General features: G+C 36.2%; 2 protein-coding genes across 6 annotated transcripts in view; one reads left to right on the top strand and one right to left on the bottom strand.

Annotated features, from left to right (window-relative positions):
* The window catches only part of mms19 (MMS19 homolog, cytosolic iron-sulfur assembly component), a 42,315-nt gene extending 25,002 nt beyond the window's left edge, over positions 1 to 17,313 (top strand). Inside the window, exons 14-33 of the mRNA XM_079389504.1 lie at positions 337 to 475; positions 1,448 to 1,602; positions 3,075 to 3,153; positions 3,333 to 3,458; positions 4,216 to 4,297; positions 4,370 to 4,467; positions 4,546 to 4,668; positions 5,605 to 5,772; positions 5,861 to 5,945; positions 9,088 to 9,190; positions 9,511 to 9,585; positions 11,067 to 11,193; positions 11,361 to 11,467; positions 12,624 to 12,680; positions 12,755 to 12,941; positions 13,135 to 13,217; positions 14,331 to 14,495; positions 14,576 to 14,635; positions 16,181 to 16,281; positions 16,348 to 17,313. Coding sequence (XP_079245630.1) covers positions 337 to 475; positions 1,448 to 1,602; positions 3,075 to 3,153; positions 3,333 to 3,458; positions 4,216 to 4,297; positions 4,370 to 4,467; positions 4,546 to 4,668; positions 5,605 to 5,772; positions 5,861 to 5,945; positions 9,088 to 9,190; positions 9,511 to 9,585; positions 11,067 to 11,193; positions 11,361 to 11,467; positions 12,624 to 12,680; positions 12,755 to 12,941; positions 13,135 to 13,217; positions 14,331 to 14,495; positions 14,576 to 14,635; positions 16,181 to 16,281; positions 16,348 to 16,378 — 2,151 coding nt within the window. The 3' untranslated portion in view covers positions 16,379 to 17,313. The remainder of the gene's footprint in view (positions 1 to 336; positions 476 to 1,447; positions 1,603 to 3,074; positions 3,154 to 3,332; positions 3,459 to 4,215; positions 4,298 to 4,369; positions 4,468 to 4,545; positions 4,669 to 5,604; positions 5,773 to 5,860; positions 5,946 to 9,087; positions 9,191 to 9,510; positions 9,586 to 11,066; positions 11,194 to 11,360; positions 11,468 to 12,623; positions 12,681 to 12,754; positions 12,942 to 13,134; positions 13,218 to 14,330; positions 14,496 to 14,575; positions 14,636 to 16,180; positions 16,282 to 16,347) is intronic.
* A 303-nt stretch (positions 17,314 to 17,616) lies between these two features.
* zdhhc16b (zDHHC palmitoyltransferase 16b) lies at positions 17,617 to 25,677 on the bottom strand. Of its 5 annotated transcripts, none has more exons than XM_079389505.1 (11): positions 25,499 to 25,675; positions 22,154 to 22,401; positions 21,867 to 22,061; positions 21,214 to 21,302; positions 21,029 to 21,057; positions 20,783 to 20,916; positions 20,308 to 20,388; positions 19,669 to 19,754; positions 19,473 to 19,596; positions 18,976 to 19,046; positions 17,647 to 18,429 (listed from the first exon to the last, which is right to left on the bottom strand). In XM_079389505.1, exons 2-11 carry the CDS (start codon positions 22,391 to 22,393, stop codon positions 18,327 to 18,329), a joined length of 1,152 nt encoding a protein of 383 aa, XP_079245631.1. In that variant the 5' UTR covers positions 22,394 to 22,401; positions 25,499 to 25,675; the 3' UTR covers positions 17,647 to 18,326. The 5 variants fall into 5 exon arrangements, 4 of the variants coding, with proteins under 4 accessions (XP_079245634.1, XP_079245633.1, XP_079245631.1 ...); XM_079389506.1 differs by having other exon boundaries at positions 25,522 to 25,663; XM_079389508.1 differs by lacking the exon at positions 20,308 to 20,388 and having other exon boundaries at positions 17,617 to 18,429; positions 25,522 to 25,663.
* Between the last annotated feature and the right edge of the window lie 69 nt (positions 25,678 to 25,746).

The raw sequence follows: 25,746 nt of genomic DNA, 5'->3' as shown, positions 1-25,746 counted from the left end.
AATTTGAAAGAAAAACGTCAGACGTACTTAATGGCTTTTGCATCTGAACTCTTCATTTGCTGGTTGCTGTAAAGACACAGACAGCAGCAGCTATATTAGGCTGCTGTCACTTTAAGAGTGCATGGATTCAATATTGATACACATCTAATTTTCTCCTGTTCTGTGTTTATGTGTCTACTCATAAAGATGGGCACTTGGACATAACTTTGTGTACTTTTGACCATTCATGCATGTGTGAGAAGCAGCTTTTTGTGCGCGCGCTTCAGTCAACATGCATTAAGTTTGTAGGCAAGATTTTTTTTAACATTTATTTTGTGATTATTGATGGTGTTGCAGGTGTTCCAGACGGCCAGTGAGAGGGTGGAATCAGCCGGTCTGTCGGCTCTCAGCGCGCTGGTGTCCAGTCTTTCTCGTTCTGTGCTCGATTCAGACTCGGAGGATGTGCTGCAGGTGTTTCTAAACCTCGTCCTCAAAGGTATAGATGAGTATACATGTCCTCTTATTAGTTACATGAGTTTAAAGGGATCATTCACCCAAAAATGACAATCTTCTGTTAATTTACTCACCCTCAGGATACCCAAAATGTAGGTGACTTTTTTTTTCTTCAGTAGGACCATAAAGAAGATTTTGAACTGAAACCGTGCTACTTAGTGATTCATAAAATGCAAGTCAGCAGCTATAGTCACTTTGAGAATAAAAAAAAAGCAACACAAGCGGAAAAAATAAGAATCCCCGTGGCTCCTGATGATATATTGAGGTCGTATGAAGCAAAACGATCACTCTGTGCAAGAAACTGAACATTATTTACAACATTATTACCTGTAATGCAGAGCTTTATTCCGTTTGTTTCGATGAACTGATTCAAATAACTGATTCACCAGTTTGTTTACTTAATGACGTCACTTATAAGCAATTATATTATTAAAGCACCCAATAATTATATGAAATGCATATGTTTTACATGTCTAAAGCATGTAAAGTAAATAAACTAGTCTTCATCAGCTCGTTTTGGCTCATTTCGAGTCGGAGTGACTGTCAGCCGTCTGAAAGAGAGTTTTGATTGAGTAACTTGTAGATCTGTGCTGCTCGAGCCGTGAACTGATTCAGACGATTCAGTCCGATTTGGTGAACTGATTCATCCAGTTCACTAAATAGAACCGATTCTTTCACGAACCTCTCAGCAGAACGGCAGACAGGAGCAATCGAGTAACCATGCCTTTAAAGCAAGAATGGTACAGAAAGGGCTAAAACAGATGATCGTGCAAAATAAATTATGACTGGGCACATCTTTTCATGATCATTCCTGGCTGCCTAGTTAATTATCCAGACAAAGGAAGACTGATCAGACTCATAACTCTGTCATGTCCTCACGCTCACACACAGTCATATATCGTGCCGCCCAGGCTTATTCTGCCCATCACAGCTGGTGTGTGTCTCGTCCTCTCAGACTGTCAGCACCATCTCTGTGAGCCAGACCTCAAACTGGTGTGGCCCAGCGCCAAACTCCTGCAGGCCGCCGCCGGAGCCTCGTACAGAGCGAGTCTGATGGTGTCAGCCGCCGTCATACCTGCCCTCCTGGAGCAGTATAATAACAGGACGCAGGTACGGTCTTGTCCATCTTAAACAATTACTCACTACACAGTAGGGCTGTCAACATGGCTGAAAAACTAAATTCGAATTTTGTACTTAAATATTGTAAATATTCAAATTTTAAAAGGCATAATATTAGTTAGGGGGAAAAAGCTTTTGGCTTCTCTCATGAGGCCACAAGAGGGCGCATCGAGCAAAATATTACTAAAGCGTTTCCTCAAAGCAATAAAATATCACAACTATCTGTGGAAAAAAGTGCATAATGTTTAAAATAATGTTTCTAAACCATATATAATTAAGTTGCTTAAACAATTAGAAACAAAATGGCATCATGTATGTATAGTTTTCATACAAAGGAACAAAAAACAGTACTTTTTCCATTTTAAAACATGAGATGCAGTGGGATGGGAAAAAACACTATGAAGTCACAATTTTTTTATAGGGATGTCCTGATCAGGTTTTTTGTGATATTGGTACAAAAAGTGCCCCTGTATGAGTTTGTTTCATATTTATATCATATAAAAATGATATCACACGAGCAGGGAGAGCAGTAATACACGAATGCTGTTTTTCCCGAATATCACGAGTTTAGATGTGATTTTATACAACAGTTCAGTAAATAAGAAGTTTATATCGTGTTATATTTTAAATATATTTTAAACGTAATATGTTTTTGCATAATTTTGCTGAGAACATATTACCTTTAAAGCCATAGCAGATTTGTTGCATGTCTCTGAGCAACACAGCGGTGTTTAGTTCCTAAATTAATCTGTGTTTTGAACGAATCGTGTGAAGTTCTGTGAACCAATGATTCAAAGGCCCATTCATAAACACAGCCATTTGCTTCATTCCTGAATGAATGACTCAAAGACATTTACCGCCACCTGCTGGCAAATTTAGTTTCTTATTTAGAGTATAATTTCATTTAAAAAAAAGACAAACAAAACAAAAACGCTATTTGCATAATGCGGTGCTGGGGCTTTTATTTGAAACAAACAAATAAAAAGCACAATATCACAGGGACTCTTATTATGAAATGCGTGTGCTTTACAATTTCCAATTATGGCTACTCAGTTAAAATGATAAAGTTAGGTAAAATATGCACTCTTTCGTCCATTCACAACATTAAAAAACTTAAAGACCGACATAATTAATTAAAGGGATAGTCCACCCAAAAAATACCATTTTGTCAGTCTACTCACCCTCAAGTTATTTCAAACCTGTATGAGTTTCTTTCTTTCTTTTGTGTTTTTCAGTTGAGCACAAAATAATTTTTGAAGAATGGTGGTAACCAGACAGTTGACGGTAGCCATTGACTTCCATAGCACTTATTCCATACTATGGAAGTCAATGGCTACCGCCAACCATAAATTATATAAAACCTTATATTTGATAAAACTTGCACTGTCAGGCCCTGCTGCAGATTTATCCAGATGTAACTCAGGCATACTGTGCTGTATTTCATGCATTTGATGTTTATACAGTGTGCTCAGCGGCGCACCCTGCTGGAGGTTCTGCAGGGTTTTGTCCAGCCCACCGCTCTCAGCCGGCCTGCAGATGGAGGTACATCAACATGATCAAACTCCTGCTCAAAACCATACATACAGTTAGTTCTCACATGAGAAATATAAGACTACTGTTTTCTTTAAGTGTGTGTTTGTTACTAGAGTCTCAGCATGCACCAGTAATATAACCTGTGCAGTGTTGATTTATTTCTCTCTGTCTCCTGCATAAAAACACAGAGGAGAGTGTGTTGATTGCGTTTGAGCAGTCTTTGTGTAGCGTAGTTTTCTCTGCGCTGACGGAGTCTAGCGGCGGTCTACAGGTTACAGCCACACGAGTGCTCACTGCACTGGGACAGCAGCCCGGTGAGTGCAAGAACTTAATACTGCTATTTAGCAAGGATGCATGAAAGTGACCGTAAAGACATTTATAATATTGCAATAGATTTCTATTTCAAATAAATGCTGTTCTTTTGAACTTTCTATTCATCTGTGAATCCTGAAAAATAACACGCATCACAGTTTTCAGCATTGATAATAATCAGAAATGTTTGTTGATCAGTAAATCAGTATATTATTATGATTTCTGAAGATCATGTGACACTGAAGACTGCAGTAATGATGCTGAAAATACAGCTGCAGATCACAGAAATACATTACAGTTTAACACATATTCACATAGAAAACATTTTAAATAAATCAAATAAATGCAGCTTTGGTCAGCATATTTTTAATTCATTTATATTTAAATATATATTTCATTATATGACATAACATATGATTGGGTAGCCATTTCTCTTGCAAGTAACGGTACTTACAGATTTGTTCATTAACTGATTTATTTAAAAATGTATCACCTGAATGTATTTTAGAATATTTGTCTAGTGTACATCTGAAATGTCTTATATAACATTTTGTTAATTGTTTACTTTGTATAATTTATTCAGAGATCGCCATGAAAATAGCCTTGATGCTGGCATGGCGTTAAAAAGTGAATAAATGAAGTGAAATAATAGGAACAACTATAACATTAAATAATACTAAAATAAGTAGCACTAAATAAGCACTGATTTGAGAAACATGATAAGATGCTCATGGGATGCTCCTGCTTTGCTCCTCACAGGTTTGCTGGCTCAGACAGATGTAGAGAAAGCTGTTGATCATTTGACCAGACTCATCCTGGAGGAAGACGATACTCAAGTGAGGTAGATGTGTTTGCATTTTTATGTCAACTATTCCTGTAGAGCTTTTCCCGAGCTGATATCTGTGTGTCTCAGTTCGGCTGTGGGGGAGTGTTTAGGCTCTCTGGCTCGTCTGCATCCCAAAGCCTTCATCTCCAGGATGATTCCTCGGCTGAAGGAAGAGATCCTGTCAGGTGAGACCCAGAGTACATAACACACACAATATCTATGGCAGGTTTTAGTGTGTAATCAGGGACTGTTTTTCTCCACAGATCAGTGTAACGCAGCTGTACGCCAGCGTTGCGTGACGGCGTTAGCATCCGTGTCGTCTCAGCTCAGCGTGGTGCAGGAAAGCGCTCCCGTTCTTCTACAGACGCTCGCTTCGGCTCACACAGGTACACATGCGCTCCAGTGTTAATTTCATTGACGAATAACAGACATGTTCACAAGTCTCTGAGGTCCATGTCTCAAGTCTTTAAATCAAATCGAGATATGGACTAGTATCTGTAAATGTTCATTTGCAAAAATACTATTTAAATATGAGTCCTGTATGTTCTGGGTGTTTAGTTTAGTCAACTAAAAATCTAGATTAAAACTAAAAACTATTCAGATGACTAAAACTAAACAGCATTTTAGTCAGAAGACTATGATTAAAACTAAATCAAAATTTGCTGTAGAAAGATTAACACTGATTCGCTCACAGTACGGTTTTAAAACAAGCTTTGCTTTCTGATGATCTTTTGCTTCTGTCAATGTTTGCCCACCGCAACATTAAAAATTAAAAATCTTACTGTTCAAAAACTTGTGACTGGTAGTATAATTGTGAAATGTTGCCGTTAATATTAGGAATTTCACTGGTTCAGCTTTTTATAACAGAAAATATATATTTAGTGTATATGATATAAGACATGAGGAATCTAGATGCAGTGAAATAAATCACTTGATGTTCTGTTTATTTGTGCTTATGTGAAAGTCCAATAATTCTGATGAAATGTAAAAAGAAACTTCTAAAATGACAGTAATGGTTATAATTTGAGCAAAATAATAATCGTGATCATCAGTTTAATTTGTGTTGTAGCCCTAGCTCTAAGTCGTATCACGATTGTAGTTATCATTGACCTACATAAGTGTTTGAGATCTTCTATGTTATTATGGTAAGTGTAAATATTTATAGTTCGTTATGAAACTCTGGAAGGACAGATTAGACCACCAAAGTCTTGGTAATTAATGGTTGCTGATTGGTCTGTGAAATTCACAGATTAGCACATTCTCCTGTACCTTATGGCTTGATGTAGTTCTGATATAATGCTGAGATGTTGTTGTTCTTTCAGGTAGCTGTGGTTTCTCTGTGGAGGAAGTGAGCGCTGTATGCGTGGGTTTGCGGAGGATAGCAGAGCACACGCGTGACTCTGAGGAGATCGGACGATTCTTCCATGACATCATCATTCCGCGACTTCTAGGACTCTGCTTACAGGCGGCGCTGCAGAGCAGAGACTCTGGTCAGGGTTTGCCCTGGTTTTCTGGTGTGTGTGTGTGTGTGTGTTTGCTTGTGCTGTTTGTAGATGTAACTGTGGGTTTGTTTATCAGGTCACTGCAGTCCACTCACAGATGAGGCCGTCCTGTCTGCTTTAGTTCCTGTCATCAGCACAGCCTGTGCTGCTTTACCAACAGAGTGAGTCCAGCAGAAACAGCACTCAGTTATATATGACCCTGGAGCACAAAAGCAGTCATGAGTAACACAGGTATATCTGTAGCAATAGCCAACAATACATTGTATGGATCAAAATGATACATTTCTCTTATGACAAAAAATCATATTTTGTAAATTTCCAACGTAAATATATTGAAACGTAATTTTTGATTTGTAATAGGCCTATGCATTGCTAAGGACTTCATTTGGACAACTTTAAAGGAGATTTTCCAATATTTTTATTTTAAAAAAAATTTCAGATTCCAGATTTTCAAATAGTTGCATCTCACCCAAATGTTGTCCGTTCCTAACAAAGCATACATCAAAACTATACAAAGCTTATTTATTCAGCTTTCAGATGATGTATAAATCTCAATTTCAAGAAATGTAACCTTATGACTGGTTTTGTGGTCCAGGGTCACATATATCATGCACACGGAAAACAATCTCTCAATCTCTCAATCTGTAAACTATATAAGGACACCATAGTTGTTACATTACTATAGTAATTAAGGGTTACAATTATTAACAGTCACAAATCAAGTGCTATTTATTTTTATATGTAATATTTAATACTTTTGAAATAAATTTTTTCATTATATAATTGTTTCTGCTCAAATTTGTTAAAATATCAACATTTAAACAGTGGCTTTTCATGACATATTTACTCAGACATGCATTAATGAAGAATATAAAAATAATGAAATTGTAAAATAGTGCATATATTCAGCAAAAGCTTTTATTGTTTTCTAGCTGACTATTAGGGCTGCAACAACGAATCGATTAAATCGATAAAAATCGATTACTAAAAGAGTTGGCAACGAATTTCATAATCGATTCGTTGTGTCGCGCGACGCGGAGACGTTTGATTATTAAAATAGAAAAAAAAAACTTTAGTTGAGCGCGGAGCGGAGTGAACACACTCGGTCTCTCTCGCGCACGGGTGCTAGCAGAGTTCGGCGCCTCATAGACAGGGCGGAGCTAAAATAAAAAACGAGCGGAGGTAGAGGAAAGATACATGGGAGGCAGAGAAATCCGTGCGACCCAAGTCATCCAAGGTGTGGGAGCATTTCACACTAAATAAACAGAAAAAGTGTGTTAACTGCAATGCAAAGTGTCTGAACAAAGTAAGTGTGTGTGTGTCAGTGTGTGCGTCTGCGAGTGTGTGCGTCTGCAGTGTAGTGTAGAGAACAAGTTATGACATTCAAACAAATCCTGTTAAATTTTCTGATTTGTATTGTTCTTTATTTTTTATAAATTATTTATTGTTCTGCAGGTGCGTGTCTACGTGGTTAGGTGCCCCCTCTACCAGATGTCTTGCGATAGGCTTGTTTTTAATACATTTCTAACTGCATCTGGCGTATCTTTGCATGTGTAGTCAGCTACCTAGGGCCGCTTACTTCTCTTCTTTATTAATTTTAGGCATTTTAGGGTGATCTAAATGACAAATGTCGAGAGCGCATAATGTTGCGCGATCATGTAATGCGCGAGCACGCATCTCTCCACTCGCAAGCGGATTTCCTTCACTCGCACAAAACTGGACGTGTGCTTTTAAATCTACATTGTTCTTTTATGAATTGGCTCGGCTCTCACTCAGATATTGTGTGTATGCTCAAACGTTATCCTCGCATCACTGAAGACCAGAAAAGCTTTTTTTTCTAATTCAAGTGAAGAGTAGGCTTTTCTCACTAAATGGAAGCAAGCTGAATATAGTTAGCCTTCTCTAGTTATTAATTTTATTAATACTTATTTTAGTTAAGTGCTTAAATTGTAAATATGCATTTATATGCATTTATTAAATTATGTAGTGCATTTGTATTTTGTTGTTTTTGTATATAGTTATAGAAGCATATCAACCAGGTTCCAGAAATAATCACCAAAGCTGCTTCTGAAATAAGTGGGGGTGCTCTCTTAATGCACATTTTCACATATTTTGTCCCTTCTATTACTATCAATATGCTGATACTTCGAGAGCGAATCCTGCATAAATATGCAGATGTCATTCCCAAAACTTTGCAACGTGTGTGGGCAAAAAACAAAGTTCTACATTTTAAATGCATTGCCTAGAAAGCTTGCAAAGAGCGCTCATAACCAATAAAGCTGTCACTCTTTGTTCATCGCAATCTCACAAAGTTCTGTGCGTACCAATGAATCTCACACTGTGCAATTAATAGCCTATATAATATAGGCCTATTAACATCGTGTATCCAACCCCAGCCACCCTCTTTTAAGGCAGTGCCCCAGACTGGCCCCCCCATTTAAAATGCTCTAGACACGCCCCTGTTGTTCTGGCAGCTCAGGTGGCACTTTATTTTAAAAAAAAGTCTATATATTTGGCAGATGTAAAGCATACATGTGTATGTTTTTTGTGTTAGTCCATTTTTATTTTATTTTATTATTATTATAACAGCTCTGGGATGTTCAAGGAGCAACGTGTTTGTGCACTTTCTAAATATTTTAGTTCTGTTTTTGAATAAAGGGTTGGAAATGAATGCCTTGTTTTTGGGTTTTTTTATCCGATTCATCGATTAATCGAAAATATAATCGACAGATTAATCGATTATTAAAATAATCGTTAGTTGCAGCCCTACTGACTATTATTGAATGGATACTGGATAAGTACTGAGTGGCTTTCCATGTTATGTGACATCGTTTACAAGCTGTTTTATTGATGTCTTTTCGCGGTTGAAACACTGATTGTGCGATTACATGAGACGCGATACATTTCAGTAAATTATACTGTTTCTTTCAACACCTTCTGATGTTTTTTTTCATGATTATTTGTGCTATAACTAGTAGTAAAGAGGAAGAGATGATTGATTCACGGCTACAGTGATCTGTCATGCCACATTAAAGAGCGTCAAAACCACATTTGTTTGAATTTCATTATAAAATTGACAGAATTTGAAAGTTGAGACTTTGTTTCATATCAAAAGTAACAAAGCTTATTATAAATATTGGATGGCAGACACCCTGCAAATAAAGTTTTGTTCATGCATCAGTGCACTAAAAGATCAATCTTGGGATTTAATGATCTATGTCAGTTCATCGAAATGAAGATGGAAAAACCCAGCCCTAATAAAATTATACATTTTCAAATGCAAGGCTTATTGTTTTGTTACAGATTAGCGTCGCGCATGGCCACCCGGGCGGTTTCTCTGTTCCTGGATGGAGACGTGTCCTTTCTGCCAGAGAATGCCTTCCCTTCCAAAATCCAGTTGCTCCAGGTGTGACGAGATCAATCACATTCAGTCGTCAGGTTAACTTTCGTCAATCCAGATTACATGAGTTTGACTCCGATGTCAGAGGCTGTTCTGGTCAGATTTAAAGGAATAGTTCACCCAAAACTGAAAACGTGCTCGCCCTCAGATGATCAGAGATCAGGATGAGTTTGTGTCTTCATCAGGTTTCATTGCATCACTGTCTCATCAGTGGATGCTCTGCAGTAAATGAGAGTCCAAACAGCTGATGAAAACATCACGATAATGTAGATGAATGGAGGGTTAGTTTGTGTGTTGCTTTATTAATTGTGCCTGTTTTCCTCCAGAGTCAGGCCGAGTCTCGGGGTCCGTCTCAGTTGGTGTGTCTGCTGATGGCCTGCGTCTGCTCTCTTCCACGCAGCGTGAGTTAAATCCGTAATGTCTCATCACAATATTTATACAGTATAAGGTTTCAACAGCCGTATATTGTAGGGCTGCACAATTTGGGGGAAAAAATATTTTTTTTCTTCATAACTCTGTAACACTTTACAATAAGGTATCATTTGTTAACATTAATGTATCTAACAATGAACAATACATTTATTACACTATTTATTAATCTTTGTTAAAGTTAATGAAAATACAGTTGTTCATTGTTTATTCATGTTAGTTCACACTACATTAATGTTAACAAACACAACTTGTGATTTTAATGCATTAGTAAATGCTGAAATGAACATTAACTGATAAATGCTGTAGAAGTATTGTTCATTCTTAGTTCATGAGCGCGAGCGTCCGAGCTGTGCGTTGCTCTGCAGTTAGAGAAAAACACTCATTTTATTATGTTCTTCTATATGTACTGTGTTCGATCGCTGGAATGTTTTGATTTATAAGGCTGCAAAACACATGGAAATGATGTAGTTTGTTGTATGTATTTCTCCTTTCAAACGCAGAGGGCAGCTTCCGCGATTGCGATGTGCATGTCAATAAAACATTAACATCAATTTAGCTTTGCACTGTTCTTCTACCTGTTTTATGAATAATGCTTTAACTGAAAAGGCTGAAACAAATGCAAATAAACAAGTTTAAGAGGACACTGCAGTGAGCTCGCGATCGACACAGACTGACTTCAGTTTCACTCTAAAACAGCTCACAAACACCTGCATTTAGCTCGTGTTGTGTTCTATGGGTGGATTGCATGCAGTCGCTGGAATATTTTAATCTAAAAGGCTCTAAAACAACTGCAAATGCTGTAGTTTGTATGAGCATGTACGGACTGCACTGGCCAGACAGTCATGTCTTAATGAGCCCTGAGCCGGTAATAATCAGATAAGCTGGTTTAGCTTGTCAGTGTGCGTTAGATGTATGTATTTAATAGTGAAACTGATCAAGTCATACGGCTCTGCCCGAGGGGAATTACTCCTTTAGGGGCGCAATTTTTCTCAACCAATGTAAGTCTATGGGAAATTTTTCATTTTTAATAATTAATTATAAATAAACTAAGTATGATCAGTCTGAAACGATATAGCAGCAAACTAGACATCAGGGACATTTGCCAAGCCAACATAATAACAATAGTTATTATTAGTAGTATATTTTTCTTTAATACTAGATTTTACTTTACAGTGAAATTACAATAAAGCACAATTTAATAATATAATATTAAATTATTATTTTATTGTAATATTTTACTGCAAAAAAAATCTAGTATTTAAAAAGCATATAATAGTAATTAACATAATTTCTCTCAAAGCAAAAGTTTGGGAGGCTCTGGTTTCCTAAAACTTGTGTTTAGCACTGCATATGCATATTGGCTGAACCAAAATACATATTTTCAACACTATTTAAGAGTAAGGAACAGCATTAATGGGACAGTTGATGTAATTGAGTTGACTAACGACAGGTGGAGATCCCAGAGATGGACAGGCTTCTGGTGCAGCTGGAGGATCTGAGCTGCTCGTGTCCTCACCTGTTCTCCTACACCTTTGCAGCCAAATGCTTCGCTGGTTTGGTCAACAAGAGGCCGGCAGGTACACAAGATTGATCTGCTTCCCAAATCACATGCCCTAAATCTTGTGCTCCATGATCTAATGGAATACTGTTTTCTATCGCTGTACGTCACTGGAATAATGCATGAGTTATCTGAGCTCTGGAGTTGATTTACCTGATCATCATCACGCATGCTGTGTGTGTTCAGGTGAAGCTCTAGATGCGGTGCTGGAGAGGGTGATGAAGAGGATCGGCGTGGAGCTGGAGAACGTTTGCTCTGCTCAGCGAACACAAGCCTTCACGCTGCTGCTCTGGGTAAACATCAACCACTTCATGTCTGAACTGCCTTTCTTACATTGTTTTGATTTGCCCATCAGTAACCAGTGTTCACACGGCAGTTCCATCAGATTTAAGGTCATAAAAATATCATAAATAGTACAACAAAAGTCTTCATTATCATTTCAGTGAGTAAAATTTAAAAGGCAATGCTGACCAAAGAATAAAATACTGAACAAAGTGAATTACAACACAATATAATATAAAATGCATGATGTGTATATATATATAAAAACAATCATTAGCATATAATGTAAAAACATAAACATAGAAAATATTACCTCAAAAACACCAAAGAATAAAGTCTAGATTTTAAGTGTTTTTAATCTGTTTGCCTTTTTTAAACACATTATTACCGCATCAGCCATAATCAGCAGTCATATATATTGATTTATTAGTATGTAAACCAGTTTTAATACATATGTATATATTGAATAAAACATGTCTTGATTATTTTAAACTTGTAGGCAGCATTATTTTATCATTGATATAGTTTTATAGATATTGTTTATATATATATGTATATATATACATGTGTGTATATAATATATACTGTATGTACTATATACATGTGTATATATGTATGTTTCAGTTTAGTTTTAGTAATTTTGTGTTGTTTGCCTGTCATTTTTGTTTTTTTAACAAATATTTAGATTAATATTATTAGTCTTTTTTTTATTATTTGTTTGTTGTTTCACTGCTTTGACTTAAAAATCTGAAATGTTGCCTTAGCCTTTATTTTATTTTATTTTAACCTCATTTATTTCAAGTACTGATTTTGTTTGTTTTATGTGTTTAGTTGACAGGACCCTGTTTTGTAGTTGAATGTGTTCCCCAGCCTAAGTAAAAAATTGTGTTGTTGTTTTGTTCTGTATATACATAGTGTTAATTTTATTTGTGTGGGCCTTTATTAAGGTTTTAAATCTGACCACTCAGTTAAAGTAAAAATTAACCCAAAACTAAAACTTCTGTTGTAATGTTATCACATTCATGTCACTCCAGAGCTGTAAAGCTGCTGTTTATCACTGATGCAAACAAAGCTTTGATGCTTCAGATGGTCTGCATGAAACAAAGAGACTATCTATTTCTATTCAGAACAGATAAACATTGATCAACACGAGTTTCTTTTGCACAGGTGGCCAAAGCCCTGCTCTTACGATACCATCCGCTATCCACAGCCCTGACTGACAAGGTAGTGTTTGTTTCCTCTTCCCGTCTCCAGTCCTGCTTCAGAGGCTCAGTGTTAGATTGCTCTCTGTATTTCAGCTCTTCTCTCTGTTGACGGACCCGGCGTTAGGATCTCAGGCGGCCGATGGCTTCTGTGTCCTCATGAGTGACTCTCCAGACGTGCTCAATCGTGATTTCCACGCAGTCGTGCGCATCATGTACCGACAGCGCTTCTTCGCTGAAAACTCCTCCAAACTGGTTCAAGGCTTCAACTCGGCAGAGCAGGGTACCGCGATGAGTAGTGCTTTATTTATCCTCTTGGGGCAATTTGGTTTCAGTGGGTTTCACATAGTGCTGTCAAACGACTAATCGCATCCTAAATAAAGGTTTTTGTTTACATATGTATATTTAAATACAAACACATGCATGTATATATTTAAAGGTTGCTTGGCATCTAAATAGTTGTTTTTGTTCCACAGAGAAGAAGTCTTGTTACTTGAAGGCGCTGTCCCACATCGTCAGTAACCTTCCCAGGCAGCTCCAGCTCTCAGAGCTCCCTGCAGTGAGTGGAGTTTGTGTTAATTAATGATCTCTGATGTGTGTTTGGTAGAGGTGTCCCGGGACACAAACATGACGGTATGCACCTCGACTGTGACGGCACGGTTCAGTACAGCAGGAGGAAATAAACTAAACATAAACTGTTTTTGTTTTTTTAACTAAGCAATTGTTTACTGAACAAATTGCTCTTTCTATTAAATAAATTCAATTATAATTAATTTTCTTGGAGATAAAAATCTACCTCGGCTTCTGCTCGAAACTATAGGGAGTCCTTTTACATTACTATAACGTTACAATTAACAACAGAGCCCAGACTTGAATTTAATTACGGTTTATTTTTAACTATAATTATAATCAACGCTCAAATAAAAAAGAATTGTATGCAAACATGTAAATTGTTTTTAAATTTACTTCTAAATTATAGCGTTTCTATTTGTTGTTGAAATATAATAATTTACAGAGGCACAACTTGTTTCATCAAATATTTATTTAAACATATACATTAAATAATTAAGACAACTCTAACAGGTAAAGTATAATGAAGTATAGTCTAATATTTAGTGAAATGCTGTTCTCTAGACTTCATTTCTCTAGTAAATAACGAGCTGTGAGGGAAATGAACACGGAGTGATTACGTGAGGGGTGAGATGCTCATTCATGTATATTTTGCATTAAATCTAGTAATAAAGAGGAAGGGATGATTGCACTCGTTAGTATACAGCGATCGGTCACATCAGAAAGCATCAAAACTGCATTTATTATCTGAATTGTCTGGTGAGCGGTTTAAATGAGTCCACATTCAAAATATCTTTCAAGTGTAGAAATTAGGGAAGAAGTATTGTAATTTCCCTACTGTAGTGTAAAGCAAAAATAATATACCTATGAAATACTAATTTTCACTTATTTTACAGTGTAATTGTTTTACAATATATGGCTATTACTGTCATAGGAATAACAATTATCTAAAATTATTGTTGCTATATTCAATAATTCAAAAACACCAGTGTGAATGTAATTTAGACTGAGACGGTATATCACAAAAAGAAAAAAGATTTTGATATGGTTACATCCCTAATTGTGTTGCACCCCTGGTGTGTTAATGTGTTGTTGTGTGCAGCTGCTGCCGCTGCTGCTGGAGGCTCTGTTGTGTGCGGATCAGACGGTGCAGATCTCTACTCTCTGCTGTCTGACTCCACTGCTGCTGGAGCCGCCGCCGGCCCTCAGGAACCAGCTGGAGGCGCTCTTCTCCCGCCTGCTGCTCCTCACCGCCAGCCCTGCCATGGTACTCACTTCAGCAGTGTGTTTGATTTTACTCCGTCTGACAACACTCGCCTGATTCTGACTTTATTTTCACTCCGGCAGAAAGTGAGACTCGTGTCGCTCCAGTGTGTTCATGCGCTCTCTCGCCTGCCTGAACATACGGTAAGAGAATCAAACTCAATCAGCATCAATTAGCCATATATATATATATATATATATGTATGTATGTATGTATATGTATATGTATATATATGTGACCATGGACCACAAAACCAGTCAAAAGTGTCAATTTATTGAAATTGAGATGTACACATCTGAATAAATAATATTAGAAAATCTGGAATCTGAGGGAGCAAAAAAATCTAAATATTGAGAAAATCTCCTTTAAAGTTGTTCAAATGAAGTTCTTAGAAATGCATATTACTAATCAAAAATTAAGCTTTGATATATTTACGGTAGGAGATTTACTAAATATCTTCATGGAACATGATCTTAATATCCTAATGATTTTTGTCATAAAAGAGAAATGTATAATTTTGATCCATACAATGTATTGTTGTCTATTGCTACAAATATACCTGTGTTACTCATGACTGCTTTTGTGCTCCAGGGACACACACACACACATGTTGGTTTTTGTGGTTTATGGGGACTCTCCATAGGCGTAATGGTTTTTATACTGAACAAACTGGGTGTGCTATTGCCCTACACCAACCCTACACCTAAACTTAGCCCTCACAGGAGACTGTGCATTTCTACTTTCCCCCAAAAAACTCACTCTGTATGATTTATAAGTGTTTTGAAAAGTGGGGACATGGGGCAATGTCCTGAAAAGTCACCTTCACCTTGAAATACCTGCCATAGCTGTCATTATACAAATTTATGTCCTCATTTGTCACAAAAACGCGCACACACACACACACACACACACACACACACACACACACACACACACACACACACACACACACACACAAACTTAAACATTAAAAAAAAAAAAGTATAAAATTAATCATATAGAGCACATTAAATGGTTAAATGTTTAGAATGAATTGTATTCCAATAAAATGCAAAGTAAAACTAATTAAATGCCAAAGTAAAAATATTATCACTTAAATAGTATCACTATTTTTAAATTATAGTATACAAATATTATTAAAAACTATTCATTAAGTAGAAAAATCATGTAAATTGTTAAATTTAATAAAAAATAAATATTATGCAATATTGCAATTTAAAACAGCTGTTTTCTGTGTGAATGTGTTAAACTGTAATGTATTTCTGTGATCAAAGCTGTTTTTTCAGCATCATTACTCCAGTCTTCAGTGTCACATGATCTCCAGAAATCATAATAATATACTGATTTACTGATCAACAAACATTTCTGATTATTATCAATGTTGAACACAGTTGTGCTGCCCAATATTTTTGTAGAAAATGTCATGCATTTTATTTTTCAGGATTCACAGATGAATAGAAAGCTCAAAAGAACAGGATTTATTTGAAACCTTTTTGTGTTGTAAATATATCATAGTTATATTGCATTATATTACGTTTCTGCAGAGAATGTAAAATGTAGCCTTTTAAATGTATGCATGTCTCCTCCTGAATAACATGCACAGAACAACTCATGCATACTATGCAGAGCAGGAATATGTAATAATTAATCATGTAGACTGTGCCGTTAATAGCTTTAGTGTGTGTCAGGTCCTGCCGTTCCGTGCCAGAGTCCTGAAGGCTCTCGCTGCTCCTCTGGATGACAGAAAGAGGCTGGTGAGGAAGGAGGCTGTGGCGGCTCGAGGAGAATGGTGAGTCTGACGTATATATCTGAGGTTTCCGCTGACAGCATCTAACGAGGTGTTTCCCATCTGCAGGTTTTTAATAGGAAGCCCCGGTGGAAGATGAACAGATGAGTGCAGCTGAAGATACGAATGACCCAGAACCGAGACGGATCACCGCTCACAGCCTTTGATTTTACTCTCTTACCCTGTTTTTTATGATACTGCCTGAGTTTGTCCTGCCTGGGCACAAATGCTGAACAAACTGCTGGAACATAAACTCGATGCACTGACGCTCAACCCAGATCATATTTCTGATGCACAGAAACTGGTCTCAGTGTTTTAGGACTCTTAGAACAGGTCTCTCTGGAATGTCAGTATTTCTAAACTGATGTGTTTCATTAGCCACGGCGCTGGTGGTTGTTCGTTTTCACAAGACTGACAAAACTGATGCCAAGTATATAAAACAATATTTAAGTGTCATAACCTGTCAATAAATTTTTTTTGTAAATGTGTAGATTGACAACTTTCTATTTTTTTTTTTTTTTTTTACAATTGCATAAACTAATCTCTCAATGCTTCACTTTTTTAAAGTGAGACATTTAGCTTTGATTTGATACAAAATGCATTCCGTGATTGTCTTTAAAATGACATGAGTTCTTTTCTCAATTCAGACATAAATGTCAAAACTCAGTGTCCCTACAGGCCAGATTTGTAATTTACATATATTTTTTCAAAACCATTCAACTTTAGGTCACTAATTTAAATTTTCTTTCAAACCCATCTTTATTTATCATGATGACATTTAAGTGTTTTCCCATGATGACAATTTCTTAAAATGGTTTGAATATAGTTAACTTGCATCTCATTTATATATGTGATTCATGAATATGCTAATTAGCCCCAGAACCTTGGTATTGGTTAAATATGTGTGACGTAGGAATCGGGGCGGGCTTTTTCAGATGTATAAACAACAAAAACGACATTAAAAACTGAATAACACATCTCTTCAAAGCCAGAAGACAAAAAAAAGAATATTAAAGTCAAACATAATTTGTGTTTAAAAAGTGTCATCATTTCCCAGTTTTGTTTTATTATGCTTAATATTTTATATCGCACTAGTTCATCTGTACAGTATGTGCTGGACTGGCCTTAATATGAACCTTTTGAAGTTACAAACATTTCAGAGTTAAACCACTAAATGATCTGCTTACATCACTTACATTTACAGGGAATCCAGAAAATATGGACACTTTAACATTTACTATTAGATTTTGTAACAATAACATTAATAAATGCATTAAAATGATATTGCTCAATGTTGGTATGAGCTAATACATTAATGCTAACAAATGAGACAAACGTAGAGTGTCACCTAATGATTATTATTTTTTTACTATTGAAACCTTGTATTTTAAGGATTTAGGGGGAAAAATCAAACATATTAAAAAATAAATAAATACACTTTAACACACATTATAAGAGTCTGTAATAAATCTAGGTCAACAATTAAAAATAAAAAAAACTATTTTTTTAAACATTTGACCATGTTATTACTTGCACAAGATACATTAAAGCAAACAAGATTTATTAAATATCAGATATCCTAAAATACATGATATTTTATGCTCAGAAAAATGGATTGGAAAAGAATATTTATACCCCCCCCCCAGTGCTCTTTTGGAGTCCATATTAAAACTGGAGACATATTTCATATGTAAAATCTGTTAGAAAACATTTGCAAAAGAATGTAAACTTCATTTTAACAAAATGCATGGATCACTTCAGAAACGTCTGGACTTTCAAATCGTTTCATAAAGAACACAGATTCCCACGAATCATCATCAGAAGTGAATATTTGAGTTAAAAATATATAAATATATATTCCACAGATGTCATTAAAACCCATTCACATGAAGTCTTTGGCACCAAGTACAACTCTGAACTCAGAAAAAGGATCTCAGACTGTACCATAAACACCGCGATCGTTCTCTTCTGAAGGACAGGAGTGATGCAGAGAGCCCTTCGCTCATCAGAGGTCATGATGGGAGTTAATGAGCGGATCTGATCTGAGGTCATATGGCCATGGTGTTGTTCCTGTAAGCGGGACAGTCCCACGTCAGGCCGTCCCCGTGAGGAAGATGACTGGAGGGCAGCAGCACTCGTGTTAGCCAGTCACTGACCGACAGCAAAAACATTTATTACTTCAGACAATTAAACAAGCAGAGATCCTCAAATATATTCACTGAGAAACACCACGGAAAAAAACTCATGTGGGGCAGTGGTCAAATGTGACCCTGGACCACAAAACCAGTCATAAGGGTAAGCTTTTTTTCATTGAAAGCTGAATAAATCATCTTTCCATTGATGTATGGTTTGTTATGATAGGACAATATTTGTCTGAGATACAACTATTAGAAAATCTGGAATCTGAGGGAGCAAAAAAATCTAAATATTGAGAAAATCTCCTTTAAAGTTGTTCAAATGAAGTTCTTAGCAATGCATATTACTAATCAGAAATTAAGTTTTGATATATTTACGGTAGGAAATTTACTAAATATCTTCATGGAACATGATCTTAATATCCTAATGATTTTTGTCATAAAAGAGAAATGTATAATTTTGATCCATACAATGTATTGTTGGCTATTTCTACAGATATACCTGTGCTACTGATGACTGCTTTTGTGCTGCAGGGACACATATTTATGGTAAATGTCTCACCTCTGCTTCTCAACACCAAAAAATATTCTCCAGTTGTTAATTGCTCCCTGGTGGTACGGGTTACGAAAAACCTGCGAACAGACGGTCGAGTTTACAGCAGAAGACCTCTTCAAAAATCAGCTTGTATTATATAACACACACAAAAAATATTTTTAAAATGTAAAAAACAACAAAAAAACGGTATCATCATTAATACTATTATTATTATTAATAATAATTTAGAAACATTTTTGCAATTGAGTTTGTGCTGCTAGTTTTATATAACTTAATATCTGAAAAGCAAAAATAAAAACAAATAAATGTATTAAATAATAAAATTACTGCTATGATGATGATGATGATGATTACTACTAATAAAAGAATAAATATTACTATTATTTTTATTGTTGTTAACAAATAATTACAAGTAATACTATGAATGAACTCTTTATATACCATCATCTCTGAAAACCAAAAATGAAACCATAGAAAATGTGCATCTATTTTTTTCCACTTACTCTCCCCTTGAGTCTGAGGCGTTTAGTCTCTTTGCGGTTGATGTGTCTCTCCACGCTGGTCTGTCCTCTGGTGATGAGCGCTGCGTGCCACAGGGTCAGCGCTCCTAACGCTACAGACACTGAACTGAACACATCTCACAGACGTCAGGACACAGCACCACATCAACATCAGAACACACACAGAGCAATAACTCACCTCGTCAGCGCCCACAGATAAACCAGGCTCTTATGAACCATCCTCTGCTGATGAGTGAAGGCAGGTGCAGGAGTCTGATACGAGCTCTTCAACACACAACACAATCATGCTGTTATAACCAACTAAACATCCAGACATCTGCTCAGAAGACTGCCGTCGCTGAGTCTCTTCTGATCAGCAAGGCTGCATGCATTTGATCAAAAATACTGTAAGAAAATTGTGAAATATTATTACAGTTTAAAACAGCTGTTTTCTATGTGAATATGTGTTAAACTGTAATGTATTTCTGTGATCTGCAGCTGTATTTTCAGCATCATTACTCCAGTCTTCAGTGTCACATGATCTTCAGAAATCTAGATTTATTTGAACTGTAAATCTGGCAAAATCATATTTTTATTAGAGGGACTGCTAAAATATTTCCTGGATGATTTTATGCCTGTAGTGATATTAGCACATGAAGTTTAAGTCTTGAGAAGCAGTCGACAATGTTTTTCCTACAGAATTAGTGCAGATATGACTTTTAATTGAAAATAAACTGAAAACAGGCTGAACTGGTATTTATCTGGAAGATCCCACACAGTAAGACAAACTTGAGCTATTGCCCTGAAGGAGTCTTGCCTTCAGTGAAGAAGCATCTACCTGCTGAGAGAGCGACATATAGAGTAGCCCCGCCCCCAGGACCGCCTCCCCCTGCGAGTCTCCGCCCACATACCTGCCTGACTACAAACACAAGCCCACCGTCAAACATCAGTGCTTCTTTGATCTAAACATACTTTTATTCATCAAGGATGCATTCAACTGATCAAAAGTGCCAGTAAAGACATTTATAATGTTACAAAAGATTTCTGTTTCAAATAAATGCTGTTCTTTTGAACTTTCCATTCATCTGTGAATCCTGAAAAATAAAAATGTATCACAGTTTCCACAAAAATATTGTGCAGATGATGCTGAAAATACAGATTTAAAATCACAGAAATAAATCACATTTGAACAGAAATAAATCTAATAATATTTCAGAATTTTTTGATCAAATGCATGCAGCCTTGATCATAAGAGACGATAAATCTAGTGCACTAATATATCCAGAGCAATCGTTCGGCTGATGCAGACTCACCTCGATGGCGTTGTATGCGTCCAGAAACATGTCTTTGGCACTGATGCTGCAGTAGATGCAGCCCATGCTCATGAACAGACAGAAACTGAAGAAGTAACGGTGGTTGAAATGACCAACACAGTTATTCAGCCAGGCTGGATGAGCGCTCAGTTAAGACACAGTCACATCATACTGCAGAACACCACATTTACTTCTCTTCAAGCATCTGAAGGTGATTCTTATTTACTAGGAGCTACACAAGGATACGGCAGTGGTGGTCCATTTTCAAAATACACCTGTGATGGAAAAAACACACAAAAACTGATTGTTTTGTTTAAAACTAGAGTAATCTGATGAAAATTTGAATTAAAAATGTGGTTAATTTGAATCCATTATTTGTATGTGTATGTTGTCGTCCTCTAATCGGTGTGCATCAGGTCTGAGAGTCTCACCTGGAGCAGATACTGCAGTGATGAGTTCTGGCCGCTTTGGGAACGATACATTTTTTACAGATTGTAACAGTTGGTATATCACTCTTTTCCTAAAACAAAAGACAAAAGCAACAAAATGTTACATATTGATAAAAATGAGTGAATGTGAACAGAGCTGGCGTTTGATTTAAATCAATTTGCAAAGAAAATGCTGAAGCTTAAATGTGTCATTTCTGTTTCAAATGGAAAACAGCAAAAAAGAATGACTTTTTGAAATGATTTTTCCTTTCATCTTTCTCATAGGGACTTTAGAAAAGCCTTCATTCAGGAGTTGTAAGTCATGAACCGAACCATCCTGCTCTGAAGCAAATCACAACATTATTGGAGAATCAGAAATACTGGCTTTAAGAACTACAATCCCATGAAGCGGGGGGGGGGGGGGATAAATAAATAAATAAAAACAAATATTGCAAATTAAAATGAAATACATTTTTTTAAATAAAATGAAAATAAATAAAACATACACAAAGATATTCCAGAATGAATGAATGAATAAAATAACAGCTTTATATATATATATATATATATATATATATATATATATATATATATATATATTTTTTTTTTTTTTTTTTTCAGAATATAGGGAAGACAAGTGAAATAATTTGATGCACCTGCGGTGGGAAACCCGGACATGTGGTTGTAGCTTTATAGTAATGGAAGACGATCATGAGGAGGTTCCAGTGTCCGTAACAGAGGTGCCAGAGGATCCAGTGAACGGGGTATGAGCTGAAGATGATGGGCAGCACACACAGATACACGATAATTACGACTGAGCTGGTCAAGGCGATCACCAGAAACACAAACACCTACAGCAGCAAACAGAGAGAGATCAGAAGCACTGAAGACAGAGCGGCTCAACTCTGTGAACTCTTCTGAGATCAGATGTGATTCCTCCTACCACTCCGAACCAGCGGGTCATATTGTCCACCAGCCAGTAGATGGGCTCAAAGACGCAGTCCAGCGCCGTGTCCGAGCTGGTCAGCACATTGAAGTAAAGGGACTTCAGCAGCAGCCTCGCATAGTTCCACAGATTCTGTATTCGGCTCGACCGCTTTCTGCGTCCCCGGCAAGGACAGAGCCTTAACCAGCGCAACAAGACACGCATGACTCTGGAGACAGACCACCTCCAGCTGCGCATCCCACCTCCTGCAGCACACACACACACACACACACACACACACACACACACAGAGAGAGAGAAATCAGAAACACAAGCTCTCTGACCTTCAGGGTCTTCATTAAGCACATAAATCCTGTAAATAATACAGCAGCCTGAAGAAGCACCGACCTCTGATCAACAAATGACGGAAATAAATGTGACTCTGGAGCACAAAAGCAGTCTTAAGTCACAATTTTTCGAGATTTCGAGAAAATTGAGGTGTATACATCATCTGAAGGCTGAATAAATAATCTCTCCATTGATGTATGGTTTGTTATGATAGGACAATATTTGTCTGAGATACAACTATTTGAAAATCTGGAATCTGAGGGAGCAAAAAAATCTAAATATTGAGAAAATCTATATATATATATATATATATATATATCGAAATGAAGGAAAAAAAAATATATCTAAAGAGGTAAATTAAAAATATTTTTAAAAATAAATAAATGAAGAATTAAAGGAATCAAATAAACACACATACAAAAGATATTCCAAAATATCCCATTAAATAAAAAATACATTCCATAAATTTTCAAATTGTTCCAAGATATTTTAATTAATTAATTACTAAATGAATAGATAAATGCCAATAAAAATAAATAGACGCAATATATTTCAATAAATAAATTCATTCATTTATTCATTCTATTAAAAAAGCTTGCACATATTATAGAAGACATAAGATAATTCAGAAAACTAAGTAAATTGGTAAATAAATAAATAAACACTGATTTAATTGAAAATTAAACACAGAAAACATTTCAATCTATTATAGAAAAGTAACTAAATAAATTCACTTAATATAATAAAATGAATCCAAATATATTTTTTTATCATCTGAAGATATTATTAAATCTTTCAGATACACGGAGTGTAATTAAAATCCTTACCTAACGGCTATGGTTTCTGTTTTTCTTAGCAAACAAATGTATTCCAAAATGACTGAAACTGTTCTCAACTCATCCGTACCAAGAGAGAAACTGTCCTTAAGATCATTTCCAAGACACTTACTCCAGCAGTGCACACACACACACACACACACACACACACACAACACACAACACACCACACACACACACACACCACACACAGACACACCACACACCACACACTCACTCTCTCTCTCTCTCTCTCTCTCACTCACACACACACACACACACACCACACACACACACACTCACTCTCTCTCTCTCTCACTCACACACACACACACACACACACACTCTCTCTCTCTCTCTCTCTCTCTCACTCACACACACACACACACTCACTCACTCTCTCTCTCTCACTCACACACACACCACACACACACTCTCTCTCTCACTCACCCACACACACACCACACACACACACACATTAGTGTGATTAGATCAAACATAGCGAGCTCAAAATACACGGATAAATATTGCACAGGATTATCAACTGATGTCCGAGACAGAAACAACATGCTAAATATTTGATCAAGTGCTTGGCAGGTGCCCTCATGTGACAAGCAGCAGCTGTAACCCGGCACTGGACACACTTCCTCAGAGAACACCTGATACGCTGGGACTGAGGAAAGTGAGGATCGCTTACAAGATGCTTTCATCTGCACACACTTCTTTTTTCCGAATGTGGCAGCTGGAAGCTGAGCTCGTGGTTCAAACAATCGAGGGACGTGACGTGATGATGTCATACTGAGGTCACATGGAGCCAGTAGCTCCTTACTGAACCCTCAGATGAACCACAGCGACTCTCAGAACTAATCAGATTCAATTATTCATTTTATATTCTTATAATGTCGTTCTGAAATGCAAAAAATCTGAAAAAAAGGTTCAGTGTTGTTACTGTTAATCAAAACTATTTCAAATAAAGCTGAAAATAAATAAATATTAGATGAAAAACATACAGAAAAAAACTTATAGAAAAGAAAAGAGCAATTTGCTTTGCCAACTAAATTAAATTAAATGACTAAAACTAAATCTGAAATAAAAAAGCTAAGATATAATAATAATAATAAAAAAAAAAAAAATAATAATAATAAAAATGACCACAATTACTACAATTGTATTTAATATAAAAGTAACCAAAACCAAAAATATAAAAAGAGTCAATTCAATTAGTAACAGTATTTAAATATTACTCAAATAAACGCATGCATTCATGAGTGTATAGTTCTGATGAACAACTATAACTAATGTATTTTTTATTTAATGGGATATTCGGAAATGGAAGATATTAATATGCTATCTTTGTGTAAATTAAACATTATTACAGTCTTCAATAATGCATCCAATAAAAATAATAACTACAATAATTAATCATTAATGCTGTCAAAAGATTAATCGCATCCTAAACAAAAGTTTTTGTTTGCATAATATGAGTGTGTACTGTATATATTTATTATGTATATATAAACACACACATGCATGTATATATTTAAGAAAAATGTTGTTTATATAGGAAATAATTAATATAAATGTAAATATTTTCTAAATATATACTGTATATATACTGTAATATACACAGAACACATTATGCAAACAAAAACTTTCATTTTTATGCAATTAATCATTTGACAGCACTATTAATAATGTAATAAATTACTATAATACATTTCATAACAATTAATACAAATAATTAATTAATAACTAGTAAATAAAATGCTGCCAATTTATGAATATTTGCCAACAAAAACTAATTTAAGCATTAAATATTCATCATTTGCTCACGGCACACTCAGAGAATTGTATTAATTGTGTGAAACGCAGACATTAGACCAATTAAGAGCAGGGTTGGTGGAAAGTTTCCAGTAAATGTCCTGCTCTCTGCATCTAATTAAGAGTCACTAATCATTTAACGGAAAGAGATGCCATGAGTATGAATGGAGACTGATGATCTTCTGTTTCTAGCTTTGCAACAACATCAAGAGAGTAAAACACATGAAGTAGCTGAAACATGAATAGTGAGTAACTCCTGAGTGCTGTATATATATATATCTATCACTGTGACCCTGACCTCAGCACTTCCTCTTCTGAGCAGAACAAGCACGAGCCAGCAGCAGCTGAAGAGAGAAACAACGGAACACATCAAACATACCGAATCTGCTCCCGTGCACTTACTCGCCAGACTCGCTGATAAACTGCTTCAGGTCATGTTCGCAGGTGAAGGATGACCACAGACTCAAAACAGCGCAGATATTCTCTCACTGCAGCATGAACCGAGTGAGTGCTAATCACACTTCCGGTCTTCACCGCAGTTTACAAAATAAGAGTCGCGGCAGAGACATGGAGGCATTTATTAATAACGTTCATTAATACAATTTACGACAAACCTAGCATTGAGGC

The sequence above is a fragment of the Barbus barbus genome (assembly GCF_936440315.1).
Source record: "Barbus barbus genome assembly, chromosome: 32".
Lineage (NCBI taxonomy): Eukaryota > Metazoa > Chordata > Actinopteri > Cypriniformes > Cyprinidae > Barbus > Barbus barbus.
The sequence above is the reverse complement of the archived record's forward strand: the minus strand, read 5'-3'. Positions and strand labels throughout refer to the sequence as shown.

Excerpts from the sequence above, each read along its gene's own strand:
- zdhhc16b (XM_079389505.1), bottom strand. The coding sequence starts at position 22,393 with ATGCGCAGCTGGAGGTGGTCTGTCTCCAGAGTCATGCGTGTCTTGTTG. Across the intron at positions 21,058-21,213 it reads CACTGCAGTATCTGCTCCAG|GTGTATTTTGAAAATGGACC; the intron begins GTGAGACTCTCA and ends TTTCCATCACAG. Across the intron at positions 18,430-18,975 it reads TTTGGTGTTGAGAAGCAGAG|TGACTGGCTAACACGAGTGC; the intron begins GTGAGACATTTA and ends GCTGTCGGTCAG.